At 34.4% G+C, this 16,828-nt stretch overlaps 1 protein-coding gene across 1 annotated transcript in view; it reads right to left on the bottom strand.

Annotated features, from left to right (window-relative positions):
• Positions 1-16,828, bottom strand: part of PKN2 (protein kinase N2) — a 129,517-nt gene that overhangs the window by 61,437 nt on the left and 51,252 nt on the right. The window contains exon 3 of the mRNA XM_059375312.1: positions 6,575-6,729. Within this exon, the coding sequence (XP_059231295.1) occupies positions 6,575-6,729 (155 nt within the window). The remainder of the gene's footprint in view (positions 1-6,574; positions 6,730-16,828) is intronic.

Genomic DNA, 16,828 nt, shown 5'->3' with positions numbered 1-16,828 from the left:
CAGAACGTGAGCTGACATATTTTATGATAAATACTAAATTAGTTTGGCTAAATATAGTGGAAGAAAAAGCAGTTTGCAAACTTATTTTCATATTTTTCTACCATTTCTTTCCTGCTTCTAAGGTCAATTTAGGAAAGATCTTCTAGTCAGATTTCATTCTTTATTAAATATTTAGATTTTAAACCAAAGGAGTTGGGCAGCAGAGTTTAATATATGTAAATTAAATATCAAATTAAATATCTCTTAAATATCAATTTACACCATGAAGTACACACACACACACACAACACCCCACACTGTATTTGGTAATTCTGCTTTACCATTAAAAATACTTGCTTGAGTTTGGTGTTTGGTTATGACTAATTATATATGCTTTTAAGAATATACCTATTCTCCTTCCAGATTTAAAATGAAAATACTTTACTTTTACTTTAATTATTCCTTTCCAGTATTAGGTACATCAGACAAACTGAAGATTTAAAATAGCTTTTCTATTTCTTTGAGACCTCATTGGAGTAAGAGGAAAAACTTAGTATTCCAAAGCTCTAATTTAATGAGGCAAATATGTTTTGTAATCAGACAGACCGGGGTTCAGCTCATTTAACCTTGGGTTAGTTACCTATCTTCCGCAAACTTTAGGTTTCTTGCAGAAATTATGTAAATGGGGATACCATTAGAGAATGGAGGTTTGTAAGCATTAGATAAAACTAAAATCATACTGCCTAGCACTTGATTGGCATTAAAATGTTCTCTTTTAGAGTAATAAAAATGATTATTAAGATAATGAAGTACTAGTATAAATATGTATAAATATTAAGCAAACTGTATAATACTATGCTCTTCAATTAAGCTACTCCTTTTATTATTTTTATTACCACAAGAGAAGACAGCAGTTCTATCATTTACTTCTTTGGAAATACTTTCCTTTTTTTTTTTTTTTTTTTTTTTTAAGATTTTATTTATTTATTTATCTGACAGACAATGATCACACTAGGCAGAGAGGCAGGCAGAGAGAGAGGAAGGGAAGCAGGCTCCCTGCTGAGCAGAGAGCCAGATGTGGGGCTCAACCCCAGGATCCTGGGATCATGACCAGAGCTGAAGGCAGAGGCTTTAACCCACTGAGCCACCCAGGTACCCCTGAAAATACTTTAACTATTTCAATTCAACATGCAAAGAAGAACATTGGTTCATTTTAAAATTAATTGCCTTTTCCCAGACTTCTGGAAGATCTGCACAGATGTCAAAGTATGATGAAAGCTTTTAAAACTGACAGTGGATAGTACCTGTAACAGGTAATTTATAATTACTACATGTCAGTCTTATGCTTTCCAGCATTCAATAAATTTTTATGGTCAGTTTTATGCTTCTAGGGATTCAACAGATTTTTTACTGAGCACCCAATATATTCAAAACAAGAGATAAGGTAGGTCTAAAGTAGACAAACTGGTTTAAGAATTACAGAAATACTGGCCTTTATGTTAAGGTTTTGGAAAGATTTTTATGTATGTTAGGTTGAATCATATGAAAATGCCAATATCTGACTAATTCTGAACTAAAAAGATGGTAATTTTATATGGTTCTATTGGTGATTAGCACTCTACAATGCCTGTTATATCTTAAATGTACAGCATTTTAAAATTTTAAGTTAAAAATTTTGTATTTTCCAATTATGTAATATTTTGTTTTATAAAAAATAACCATTACTGTTTTGCAAGTCATAGTGGGACCTTTATAACAGATAAACTACATCACACACAGTTTTCAGAAATAAATAAACCAATCATTATCTTTATTTTTCCATCACATACTTATGGCTTACTTTACATGTATTAATTATGGTCACATCCAGTGAAAATACAAAGATTTATCAGTTAGGATGCTACCTTTAAAAACCTTTAATTTTACTGAACAGATACAAATAATTATGTATGTATCAGAATGTTTAAAGTAGTCAAAGAAAATTCAAAGGAAGATGGGATCAATTTTAGCTGAGAAAATCCAGAAACGTTTTATGGGCTGTTAATACAGATGATACTGGACTATATCAAAACTAGAACCATTGAGGAGAGTGAGGCGACGATAGATGATCAGATATTTTCAAATGAGAAAAAGTTTTGAAAGACCTGGGTACATTTAAAGATGTTAACAAGAACCCCAAATTTTAATAAATAGCTTGTCACCTGAATACATCGATGGAAAACATCTCTTCAACATGTCTTATGAAGCCCTCAGATTATTCTGAAAACCAATGGTGATCCTTAGAGCCAATAAATATACATTCTAATGTTGATAAAGATGATAAAGAAATAATGTAAATTATAATTTCAGGTACTAGTAATGCAATGAAAGAGACAAGGAGAGACGGGGCTGATACTTTATACAGTAGAGTAGTAAAGAGTAGTAAAGAGCTTGCATCTAGCAGTGACTGTAATGAAGTGAGAGAAAAAGCCCCATGAAAAGTACTTCAGTGGAGACATCTAGGCAGAGACACAGTAAATGCAAAGCCTCTAAAGTAAGAGTGTGCTTGGTATGTTCAAGAGATAGCAAAGAAGCTGATATAGCTAGAGTGTATTAAGAGAGAATATAGTGTTTTAAAGGATAAAATCAGAAGATAGCCAGGGTAAGTCATGTATGAACTTGTAAGCCACAATAAGGACTCTGGATTTTGTTCTAAGCTTGCCAGAAAGCCAACAGAAGGTTTTGAAACATGAGTTGAAAATATCTGACTTGGCTTTTGAAAGGACAACTCTGGCTATAATGTGTATTAGGGTAGTAATTTTGTTATGAGGAATATAATAACCAGGTGCCAGAGATGATTTTCACCAAGAAAATTAATTCATTACTCCTACCCTAAATTTGCTCCCCATTGTGAATTACCTATCTGTGTGAAGGGGCACCACCATTCATCAATGTGCCTACATAACCAACCAAAGAATCATCTTCAACTCTTTCTTTCTCATATCAAGACACCACATATTTATTCTACCTAAATAGCTTGACTCTGTCTTCTTTACTTCACTGCTGTTACAAGAGGAATGAAGCATGTTTCACCTGGCCTCCTACAAAAGCTTATTTAAACTTGCTGCCTATACACTTGACCCTTCTCTAATGAATTCTTCAAGTCTAAGAAAGATGAATATGAACTTTCTAAACTTCAATTCTGATAATGTATTTACTCTGCTAAAAGTCTTTCAGTAGCTCCATATATCTCGTAAGATAGAATCTCAACTGCTTAATGCTATACCTCTCACTACACCTCACTCACTTAAAGCTCTACTGGTAGGGAATAGGGAGGAAAAAAAAAAAAAAGTCTTGCTGGAATCACCTGGAAGACTTTTCCCAAAAATAAATGTGCTTTTCTGGAGATTGAGATTTGTTCACCCATGAGGGCATGGCCTTCCACTGAAGATGACTACAAATGTTAAAAGTGTATTCTACCTACTTCAGATATTTTGGATAAGAAATAAGCTCAGAGTTTCTGCTACAGCCATACAATAGCACTTATACTCCTTAGAATAAGCCATGCTATTAAACAGTTCCTTATTCTGTATCTGCTGGGTTTACCCACATCATCTTCCCTAGAAAGTAATTCCCTTTTAAATTCCAAATCATCCCTCAAATCTCATATCGAGTAATGACTTCTTCTGACAGTTAAGTGATTCTTATCCACTGTTTCTAAAGTAACTTGAACATACCACTATTATGTACTGTAATTACTTACATGTGATACTTCCTTTTCGGATAGTGAACTTTTGAAAGTGGGATATTTGTTATCTGTTAGTACCTATTATGTTATAAGGCATTAACTTTATTACATTTATACTCCAGAGTTCAGCAGAATAGCTATCAAACTGTTAAGTCCTTAACAAATTAATATTCCACATAACTACAATTTATAAATTTCCCTAATCTCACAGAGATACACTTTGACCCAATGAGAAGTTTAAAGATGAGAAATGAAAACAAGACCAAATCTAGACAGAAATAACTAGCAGGTCTACCTCAGAGACTTAGCAGCTGAACCTCTCTACTTGATCCCTTCTCAAACTAATAAATCCCCTAATTAAAAATAAAAAGCTACTGGGGTATCTGGGTGGTGCACTCGGTTGAACATATGATTCTTGGTTTCAGCTCAGATTGTGATCTCAGGGTTGTGGGACTGAGCCCTGCACTAGGCTCCACACCCAGGAGAGTTTGCTAAAGTTTCTCTCTCCCTCTCCCACCTCCATCACTCACTCACTCTCAAACAAACAAACAAACAAACAAACAAACAAATAAATCTTGGGGGAAAAAAAGGCTAGCAGAAAATTATCTGTTGTTTCAGTAGGATGCTCATAGTTCTGTTCATTTTGGACCTGTGGTTATCGTAAGTTATCTATTTTATTTCCAGTATTTCCATAAACCTGTTCATACTGGGAGTGGAGTGGGGCAATTATGGACCATTTAAGAATGTAATGTATGGCCTTCTCATTCATTCATCTATCAACATACACATTCACTTTTGCTTTAATGTCAAAGGGTTCATAAACCTCTCAATCTAATCCATCAACTTTGTTTTTAAAAAACTTACTCCAGGGGGTGGTGGCTAGGTAAATTTAATTTTTTTTTAAAGACTTATTTATTTGAGAGAGAGAGAGAGAGAGGGAGAGGGAGAGAACGTGCAGAGGGAGAGGGAGAAGGAGAGAAAGTCACAAGCAGATCCTGTTCTCAGGACCTGAGCGGAAACCAAGAGTCACTGGTGCAACAACTGACTACACCACCCACATGCTCCTGAATAAATTTAATTTTAAAACACCCAGCATAGTATCATGCATTCACAGTTCCAAGAACATAGTATTTGCCTTAAAACCAAAAAAGCCCAAAATAACATTTGATAAAAATGAAAAATGTTCAAAACTAAAGGTCAATATCAAAAATAATAACACAGAAAAAAACTATCACCCTATGAGTGTTCAGTTAATAAAATATGCTATTAAATATCATCTAAGTAATATACCAAGTATAAAACAAATATTTTCCCTAAAAATAATTTAAAAATTCATTTGCAATATGGCATATAAACTAATTTTCATTATTAAACTTAAAAAAATCTTATTTATAAATATATACACATTTCTCCCTTTTCTGTACCTTCCCAGATTTCCTTAGGTGGGTGAGCAGGGTGCATAGCTCCAAGTTAAAATTCTACCCCATCCCCCATTTCAAATTCTTAAATAAAACAAGACAAAATCAAAACACAACCTAACAACTTTTATTCTGAAATTACTTAGGAAATATCTATTAAAATGTGAAAGAAACATTAATTTGAAGAGGCAAAATCTTTAAATTAGTTGAGAATACAAAGGTAAATTTTATAAGTCCACCTTTCTAATAAGACTTTATGGAAATTATAAAATTACAGAACCTTAGATTGGAAAGAACCTTTAAAACAATCGGTTTAGTGGTAACCAACACTTTCTCTTCTACATTATACCGCAGAACAAGGACACATTCCTATTTGTATCAACTGCTCCCCATAAGATGACTTTCAATTAGGAATTATATGCCCATTCCAGATTTCCAAAAGAACCCACAGCTCTACTCCAAATAATCACTCCCACTAGAATGTCCTGTCTTTCCATTTGTTGTTTCCTGAAAACCTGTCTATAGCGCTAGAAAACTAATATTAGAGTCTAAATTTTTTTTGAATTTCATTTATTTGCCAGAGAGAGACAGCAAGAGAGGGAACACAAGCAAGGGGAGAGGGAGAGGAAGAAGCAGGAGATGTGGGGCTCAATCCCAGGACCCTGGGACCATGATCTGAGCCAAAGGCAGACACTTAACCAACTGAGCCACCCAGGTACCCCCTGGAGTCTTAATTTTTTTAAAGATAACCTTTTGTGTTAGAACAATTTTAGATTCACAAGAAAGTTGCAAATATGGAGAGCTCCTGTGTACCTTTTACTCATACAGCTAAATTTTTCTTAACTGGTTTTAGTAGGAGTAAGTTATTTTAAAAAAATTTTTTTAAAGATTTTATTTATGTATTTGTCAGAGAGAGAGATGGAGAGAGACAGCATGCTCACAAGCAGGGGGAGCAGCAGGTAGAGGGAGAAGCAATACCAAGATGCTGGGATCATGACCTGAGCTGAAGGCAGATGCTTAGCCAACCGAGCCACGCAGGCACCCCTAAAAATATTATTTTAAAAACTATTGTTTCTTACTTGTTTTATTGTCAATACTTTCAAATTTAGAAGCTAAAATTGTCTTAGAAATCATAATACACGTTTAAACAGCAAAGTCACCGTAAGCACAAAAATGCAAAAACTGTGGTACTAAACAGACCATGAAAAGGATACTTGTTTACAGGGTAAGAGCTTAAAGAAGGTAGAGCCCCTTGTCTGACCTCAGTTTTGAACATGCACATCAGACAACTCACATTTTTCAGCCCTCTGTGCATGCCCACAAATGACTGTGAAAATGTCACAAGTATGGATGTTGGGACAAATAAGTTTTATCAGATAGGTGAATTCACACATATGGAATATGTAAATAATGCGGACTGGCTATATACACTTACATTTATAGTACTTACCTTGGAAGATCCATTTGAATACATCTGTATCATGTTCTCTGCACCTTGTTTTACTTTAAGTTCTATATCCAATTGTTTTTGTAAGGCCATCAATCTATTATTACTAGTGGAACAACGAGGGTCACTGCTGGGAGTATCTGGAGTCCTTGGGCAATCTGTAAATTAAATAGTATGTAAAAATTACTTAGCAGGACCAATTGCTGCTTAAAATTAGAAGCTGATATTCTCAAAGAATACAGAATTATAGGGTTTGAGATGAGCTTAAAGTCACCTAAATGGAATCTCCTTATGCTTACCAATAATACAAGAATTGAAGCCAAGAAAATACTCAAGTAGAGTTGCAGGATCATCTGCCAGGGATACACTGAGTTTGAAACTGAATTAGATCACTGCTCCAAAGTCTTCCCAACACTATTATGTTTACATTAAATAAAATAATTTGACTCATCTATTCAACAATTATACTAAATCTGTACTTAATACCTGACTGGTTGAAGAAGGCGGCATATTTAAACATTATACAGATTCCTCTAAAGTAATTATTTGTAAATAGAATATAATGCCAGCATTCTTTATAGTAATAACTTAAACATACACATAAAGGATTTCACATTTTGTTTACTACTAGGAGGATTTCAATCACAATGAAAGTATTTTAAGGACACGGATTGATTGATACCACATTGATGATAGGGGTATATCTAAAACATAAAGTCCATGGTTTCTCATAAAGCATACAGTGATGCTTCTACTTTAAAATAAAAACAATAACTTTGAACAGAAACTTCTAATTATTTTGGCAAATCCATTATTGAAACACTTCTAATTTTACTGTATAATTAAAATTCTTCATAGTGAAGTTCATCATTTTGTGTTTTATCTACCTTAGGTCACTTGCTTAAAAAAAAAACAACTTAGATGACTAGAATCCTAAACCTGGTTTAGTTATAAATAACTTGGCAATCACAGGAAAACTGTCTGAACTGAAAGTTACTTTAACCTTTGTGCTTCAGGGCTAAGTGCAATAAAAGATGGTATGACTAACCGATTTTAATGAATATTTTATTTTACATTTGGCTTTATATACTTTAAAAAAAATTCATGAATTTAAAAACAATTCAACATAATTTCTTAATTAACTTGTAAAAATACAGGTGCTATGCTAGTTATGGATATAAAATACCATTTTATCATTTATATACTATGCTACAAAGTATAAGTCCTGATGTAAGGGTTCTATAAACTCATCAATCCTCATAAACAGTCCTGTAATGAGCACTGCACCCACATTATAGGAAAAAAAAACAACAACTAGGGCACAGAGTGGTGAAGAAACTGGCCCAAGGTCATATATCTAGCAAGTCAGTTCCATACCAAAGTCTACCTTACTAAGTGCTGTGCTATGCTGCCTTATTACCATTTTAAAAACCTTGTAAACAACTATACTAGACTCTGCATGTATGCATACTTACATATATAATAGTACAATTATACACACACAAATATGTATATGTATGCATATTAATCCTTAAAATAACTTCTCTACATTTTATGCAGCAGGAAACAGGCAGTCACATTTACTAGCTGAGATTCAAATTCAAAAAAGGTTTCTATTGTAACTGAATTCCCCACATTATAAATGAGCTGCTCCAAAAGCTGATTTTATAAGTGACATATTTTTTTTTTTTAAAGATTTTATTTATTTATTTGACAGAGATCACAAGTAGGCAGAGAGGCAGGCACAGAGAGAGGAAGAAGCAGACTCCCTGCGGAGCACAGAGTCCGATGCAGAGCTCGATCCCAGGACCCTGGGATCATGACCTGAACCAAAGCCAGCGGCTTTAACCCACTGAGCCACCCAGGCACCTCTATAAGTGACATATTCTTATTTTAAAAAATGAATATTAAGTATAGATAACTTTTCTGAACAAGCTCACAAATGAACTACTTAACATATTGTTATGGACAGAATGTTTATGTCCCTGTAGATGCATATGTTGAAACCCTAATGTGATGGTACTGGAGGTGAGCCCTCTGGTAGGTAATTAGATCATGAGGATGGTCTCTCTTTCATGTAAGGATACAGAGAAAAGACTCTGTCTAAAACCAGGAAGAGGCCCATCACCAGAACTCTGACCCTGCGGACACCTCGATCTCAGCTCCCAGCCTCTAGAACTGTGAGAAATAAATGTCTGTTATTTAAGCCACCCAATATATGGTATTTTGTTGAATCAGTCTAAACTAAAACATATGCATCATAGTGGTTAAGAGTACCTACATTTAAATCTCAGTTTTGGAACTGAGATTTAGTCCAAACCATATAATAGATGGTAAGCCTCTTAACAGTTCTGTGCCTCATTGTCATTATTGTTAAACAATAAAAATAGCATCAAGCACGCAGGGTTACAGTGATTTAATAAAGAACTTAGAACTGTAAAGAACTTAGAAAAGGGCATGGTACATAGTAAATATTCAATAAACATTAACTAGTAGTAGTTACTGTATAAAGTGTAAGCATATCTCCTATTGAGTCTATAAATGAATTGCACTTCATATTAATGACTAAAAAGTTATGTCTATTTAGATCTTTGAACAGTCAGATTTTCTTTCTTTCTTGTAGAAATTGAAATCACATAAAATTTGGCATATCAAGTTAACTTATAGTAAGCACATTTAAAAAAAAAAAAGAACTGGGATGCATTCACAGAAGGCTCTCAGTTGTGGAAATGCGTTTTCTGTAAAATAGCTGATCATGCTTAGCCTAGGGCGAAAAAGAGAAATGATTCTTTTTAATTTTTTAAACTTTTTATTAACATATAATGTATTATTAACCCCAGGGGTACAGGTCTATGAATCACCAGGTTTACACACTTCACAGCACTCACGATAGCACACACCCTCCTCAATGTCCATAACCCAACCAACCCTCTCCCTAACCCCCTCCATGCAGCAACCCTCAGGTGTTTTTTTGTGAGATTAAGAGTCTCTTACGGTTTGTCTCCCTCCTGATCCAATCTTGTTTCATTTTTTCCTTCCCAACCCCCAAACTCCCCATGTCTCCTCTCAAATTCTTCATATCAGGGAGATCATATGATAATTGTCTTTTTCTGATTGACTTATTTCACTCGGCACACTACCCTCTAGTTCCATCCACGTCATTGCAAAAGGCAAGATTTCATTTCTTTTGATGGCTGCAAAGTATTCCATTGTATATACATACCACATCTTCTTTATCCATTCATCTGTTGATGAAATCTAGGTTCCTTCCATAGTTTGGCTATTGTGGACACTGATGCTTTAAACTTTAGGGTGCACATGCCCCTTCAGATCACTACATTTGTATCTTTAGGGTAAATACCCAGTAGTGCGATTGCTGGGTTGTAGGGTAGTTCTATTTTCAACTTTTTGAGGAACCTCCATGCTATTTTCCAGAGTGGTTGCACCAGCTTGCAATCCCACCAACAGTGTAGGAGGGTTCCCCTTAAGAAAAATGATTCTTGCCTAAATATTTAAATATCTGTCTATGAAAGAAGCTATCCACTTACTATTTCCCCACAGAGCAAAGAATTAGAACAAACAGATAAAGGTAATGAGGGTAAACATTTTTATCACAGAATAAAGAGAAATTCCTTACATTTTCAGTTATCTAACAATGAAACAGAACCCTTAAAATGTAATAAAATCCCCTGTTTCTGCAAGCATTTACACAAGAGCTAGGTTATAATCTGTTAAAGAAGCTATATAAGAAATTTTTGCACATTGGGGCACCTGGGTGGCTCAGTGGGTTAAGCCTCTGCCTTCAGCTCAGGTCATGATCTCAGGGTCCTGGGATCGAGTCCTGCATCGGGCTCTCTGCTCAGTGGGGAACCTGCTTCCTCCTCTCTCTCTCTCTCTCTCTCTCTCTCTCTCTGTCTCTCTGCCTACTTGTGATCTCTGTCAAATAAATAAATAAATTCTTAAAAAAAATTTTTTTTTGCACATTAAAACAGGTTGTACTAAGACACTGAAAGAGACACTGATTCTAACAGTCTAAGAATTTGTAATAGTATTATAAAATCTAACATGGTTTTTATGGAAAAGTATATCCTCAGTTTTAATAAGGATTATAAGAACCTGAGAAATAATATAATGATGAGGAGTCCAGGCTCTGGAGGTTAGAATGCCTAGGTTAAAATCCTGTGGCTACTGCTTATTGGTGTGATCCTGATCATATACTTACTTACTCCGTGCTGCCGTTTCCTCAGCCACAAATTGCGGGTTATTGTGAAGATAAAGCCTGTATAGTGCTTAGGCCAATGTTTAGGGCTCAATAAAATTACATGACAGGGCACAGTTAAGTAGCTGGTATTTCTGCTCATTTAGTCTTCAAAGAAACTCAGAAATTTTGTAATATAACCTCAATTTACAAATAAAAACAACTAAAAGTTAGAAGGATCAAGTAATTTGCACAAGTCACAAAAGTGTATGCCACGGCAGAATTTTAACCTTAGATATGTCTAGTTTTATAAAGCCTACTTTTTACTCATTGATAAATTAGAGAAACACTTTGCTGTCCCCCTATTTTTCCTTTCAACAAACTCCTTTTTTTCTCTCCCATTTCCTTTCTTACGGGTTATGGGAAATTACAGCATTATTAAACATACGGTGGCCTGTATATTTGTTAAACACTTTCCTTCATTGTAAGACATATTTTAAAACAGGGATAATCAGAACTCCCCATGTTCTCTTCTTTCAAAAGAGGCAACTTTTTAAAATTCTGTAAGATGAAATTATTTTTCCACACTGAGAAGATCAAATGTTGAATCTATTCTTTTTTTTTTTTTTTTAAGATTTTATTTATTTACTTGACAGAGGGACAGATCACAAGTAGGCAGAGAGGCAGGCAAAGAGAGAGAGAGGGGGAAGCAGGTTCCCTGCTGAGCAGAGAGCCCGATGCGGGACTCAATCCCAGGACCCTGGGATCATGACCTGAGCCGAAGGCAGAGGCTTTAACCTACTGAGCCACCCAGGCGCCCCTGTTGAATCTATTCTTAAGTACATACTTTGCCACTTTAAAAAAATATACTCGATTAAGACTCATGTCAAATCTCCATTTGCTGCATCTATTTGCTATAACTACCAAACCAGCTTTGGGGAGGGGGGTGGATTACAGGAATTATTTGTACTTCTAACCATTACATCTAAACATCATGATATAATTTGAAATATGTTACACAAAGTTCAGTAACAAGGTTTTAATGTGTTTATATATTAGACCAAAAAGGTCCCAAATAAATTCCCACTTTCATAGCTAGGCACTTTATGGTCACTAAGTCTCCATTACTGTTTTTTGTCAAATTCAAAAAAATTTGCTTTAAAAAAAAATCTCTTCCTATTCATCAAAATACAATGTACTTTTCTTCCTCCATACCACTGTTAACTCAGCTAGGGCGTTACTTTTTCCTTCCCTAGCCATCCCCTCATCTGCTCAGGTGCTCTTTCTAGTGTGTCTCCAAAGTATATTTTCTTCCCTCTATTGAAATATATATTATACAGTATTACAAGGATCTATTTTCATGTCTATTTTCCTTCTGAAACTACAGGTATCTCGATTTAACTATTTTAATGGATTAGTTTAACAGCAAATTAGACATAGAAAAATAGCAGACTCGTACTGAAAAATAAGTAAGTTTAAAAATCAGGTGGAGGGCATTAAAAGGCATGGAAGGCAAAACAACAACAAAACAAAAAATGAAATGTACTTACTGTGTTTCAGGAGAAAAAAAGAAAAATGATTCGAAGACATTATGTGAAGAGAAAATGGCAATTTTTGCAGAACTTATAAAAGATACCAATCCGTAAATTCAAGCTACCCAATCAACCACAAGCAGAAATCTATCTATCTATCTATATATGTATATACACACATATACATGGGAAAAAGTCCATACCTGGACACATCATGGTAAAACTTCAAAAAACCAAATACAAAATCTTAACAGTAGCCAATAAAAGGGTACCTTTAAAGAAGCCACTGTAGATTGACAATAGACTTTTCAAAAATAGCAATGAAAGCTAGAAGACAGAATGATAGTTTCTTTGTAAGATGTAATTATCATGGTTATATTGTAAACTCAGTGAAAATACCTTGCAAGAATGAAGAAAAAACTAAAACATTATCAAAATGGAAAGAATGTCACAAACATAAACTCTTAAAAAGAAAGCTCTAAAACTGATACAAATTAGTGTATCAAAAGAGAAATAAGGAATGAAGAGCAGAGAAAATGGTTTATATGTCAGAAACTTTAAATGACCACTATATAAAATCAGTAAAGTCATGTAAGGGTTTTAAGAAAGCTAGAATAAAAAATAAGGCAACAACAACAGATAAGCCAAGATGTGGGTAAGTAGAGGCATCCTAAGGCCTCTGAATTGTGTGGAGATGAGTAAGGACAATGATTAACAATAGTCTTTGATAAGCATGCATTTTACGTTGTCTAAATTAACCAAAATTAACAAAATAATTGACTGATGTTTAAAAATACTATAAAAATGCTAAGAAAGAAGAAACACTGAAATCACAAAATATAAATCCAAATATATCAGTAATTATTTAAATAAAATGAAGTAAATGGTCTAGGTAAAAGACAAAGAAAGATCTTAAACTGATTCTAAGATTAATCTGGGTAAAAACTATACAACTAAATGTAACTATATGTTATTTACAGGACACACATCTAAATTACAGTAATATAGAAAAGCTGAAAGTAAAAGAGTAGAAAAAAATATTCCATACAATCAACAATTCCAACCCCCAAACTATAACAGGCAAAAGACACTTTTAGCACAAAAATTTCTGGAGATAAGAAATTCATTTTACTAACAGAAGGCTCAATTCACCTTCTATTGAAAAGATAAATCAATTCTAAATTTGTAGGTGCTCAAAAACATGGCCACAAAAGAAAGCAAAAGTTGACAGAATTAAAAAGAAAACAATAACTCTGTATTCCACTAAGTAATTACAGTGTTTTTAGTAATGAATAAAGTAAACACAAATCCAGGTTAAGGATGCAGATTTTAACACCATAGTTAAATGCTTGACCTATAAACATACTAAGAATAACACCCAACAACTGGAGGATATGCGTTATTATTATTATTTTTTGGCACACACAGAACATAAAGCAAGTCTCAGCAAATTTCAAGGGACTACAGTGTAATTAATTTTAAAAAATCAATAAATAAAGGATAACTGGGAAGTCCTCATGTTTAATAACTAAAAAATACACTTTTAACTAGTTCATGAGACAACAGAGACACAATGAAAATGAGAAAATGATCTCAAACAGATAAGAACTTTAGGTGGTATCAGCACCATGGTGTTATAGATGTTCCTCCTTTTTGTGCACCCTTTTATTTTTTTAAAAAATTGTTTTTAAAGATTTTTTATTTTTATGTATTTGACAGAGAGAGAAATCACAAGTAGGCAGAAGTCGGCAGAGAGGCAGGCATATAGAGGGAGAAGCAGGCTCCCGGCTGATCAGAGAGCCTGATGTGGGGCTCGATCCCAGGATCCTGAGATCATGAGATCATGACCTGAGCCAAATGCAGAGGCTTAACCCACTGAGCCACCCAGGCACCCCTGTACACCCTCTTTTAAAACAATAAATTAGACATCCGTCTATGAACAAAAGTGCCTTTGTGAAATCTGTGGTATCCAGCACCATAGGCCAAAGGACATGGGAGCAGTCTCGCCCACATTAGCATTCAGTAATAGGCAAGACAAATCTTGTGTATCTCCAAATCTTGTGATCTTTTTTTCAAAAGATCATCAAGAAGACAAAAGGTAACAAGTGTCCTCAAAGGCTTTAGAGATAGAGGAACCCATGTATATTGTTGGTGGGAATGTAAACCCATTTAGCTATTATGGAAACCAGTATGAAGTTTCCTCAAAAAGTTAAAAATAGAACTGCCACATGATTCAGCAATCCCACTCCTGGGTATATACGTAAAGGAAATAAAAACATGCCGAAGAGATATATGCACTCCCATGTTTATTGAAGCATTTACTCACAACAGTCAACATCTGAAAATAACCTAAAGATCCAACAACAGCAATATGGATAAAGATGTGGGGGGTGTATGTACCTATGTATGTATGTATACATACACACACAAAATGGAATATATATTATTCAGCCATTTGTGACATGGATTTTGAGGGCATAATACTAGGTGAGGTAAGTCAGACCCAGAAAGACAAATACTGTATGGTATCACTTACATGTGGAATCTAAAAAAGCTAAAATATCATAAAATAGAATGTAAAATGATGGTTAACAGATGCTGGAGGTGGGAAAATTTAAGGGCATAAACTTGGAACTGATAAATAAGTAGGTCCTAGAGATCTAAAGCACAGCAGAGTGATTATAAACAACAATGCTGTATTATAAATGTCAGAGATACTAAGAGACTAGGTCTTAATTGCTTCTACCACAAAAAAGAGACAATCACTTCATAAAGCTGTCAGCTAATGCTATAGTGATAATCATGTTGCAATATATAAATGTATCAAACCAACATATTGTTAACCTTAAACTTATATAATGTTGCATATCAATTATATAAAAAGAAAAATAAATTTAAAAATTTTTACATATGGAAAATGCAGTTAAGCAATACTGAGAGGATATTCATAACCCTAAAAACATATATTAGGAAAGAGAATAAGTTTTAAAGTTCTAAGCATCTGTCTCAAGTTAGTTTAAAAAAAATAGCCAAGACATTACAAAGAGACCAGGAGAAAGAAGTACTAAAGATTAGGGTAGAGATTAACAAAATAAAATCAAATACACAAAAGAAAAGATCAGTAAAGATTTCTTTCTTTTTTTTTTTTTTTGAAGGGGCAGAATAATAACAAGAGAAATCTTAGAAAAGTGGTCAAGGAAGAAAAATGGATAACATACCAGTATGAGAAATGAAAGAGCAAATGTTACTAGAGATATATGCTGACGTTAAATGAATGATACAGATGTTATAAATTATGTCAATAAATTTGAAAATTATGTTAAATGGAGAACATCTTAAATTAATTTCACCCAAGTAATTTTTTAAAAAAGATAACCACCTATAAAATTCAAAGTGCTGGGGTATCTATGTGGCTCAGTAGGTTAAACATTCAACTCTTGATTTCCGCTCAGGTCCTGATCTCAGAGTTGTGAAATCAAGCCTGGCCAGCATCTGACTCCATGGTGGGCATGAAGCCTACTTAAGATTCTCTCTCTCTGCCTATCCCTCCCACCCCCACTCTAAAAAAACAAAAACAAAAATCAAAGTGCTATGAGACACCTAAAATAAACTACAGAATTAGAAAATATCTGTAATCTTTAAGTACTAACTTCATACTCCATGTTCAATCTCCTCTCCTGCTTAAAATAAGAGGCAAGTTAAGAGGGAAAACAAAATTTCTCAGTCTCACTTGGACAAGTCAGTACATGGCGCATGTGACCCAATTCCAGGGCAGATAGGAGACAGACATCTTTAGCTTTGTTTTTCTGAGAATGCTTTTTGCTTTTGTGATAAAAAGAGACTTGTTAAACTCTCATCATCCTGTTGGAATAAAGCTTGGATTTTAATAAGAGCCCAAGAAAGGGCTGTGGCAGAAACCTACAAAGTGAGCAATGAAATCAGAAAAAGCCTAATTAAAGACAGATAGCTTATAAGGTGCCATCCATAATGGCTGAATTATCTGCTGACTTGCCTTTGGCTTAGGATGACTGTGGGAAAGAATGGTATCTTTTAAACATTCCTACTGCCCTCATCTAGCTTTGACACAGGAAATCATACTATCTACATGGTCCCCAAAATTTATTTTAATGGGCCACAGGTTGATAATGCTTCCAAGCATCTTACCAAAAGAAATGCAAATCCTCTTTGAAAAAATTCAAACCTAGAGGCACCTAGGTGGTGAGGTCAGCTGGACCACCTCTTGGTTTTGCCTCGGGTCATGATCTAAGAGTCACAGGATTGGGCCCATATCAGGCTCGAGCCATTCTCTTTCCCACCCCAACCCCTCCCACTTGTGCATTCTCCCTAAAATAAATCTATAAGTAAATAAATAAATAAATAAATAAATAAATTCAGACCTGAAAGAACCTCCACAGGTTAAGTTCCAGTGAAAATGTGCACACAATTATAAATCACAAAGATCAGGTAGAAAAAAAAATCACCCTGAGTGAGGAAAAAAGCTACAGGAGTAGCATGGCAAAAATTTCA

Source organism: Mustela nigripes, chromosome 14 (genome assembly GCF_022355385.1).
Source record: "Mustela nigripes isolate SB6536 chromosome 14, MUSNIG.SB6536, whole genome shotgun sequence".
In the NCBI taxonomy this organism is placed as follows: domain Eukaryota; kingdom Metazoa; phylum Chordata; class Mammalia; order Carnivora; family Mustelidae; genus Mustela; species Mustela nigripes.
This window is presented reverse-complemented; position numbering and strand designations above follow the sequence as displayed.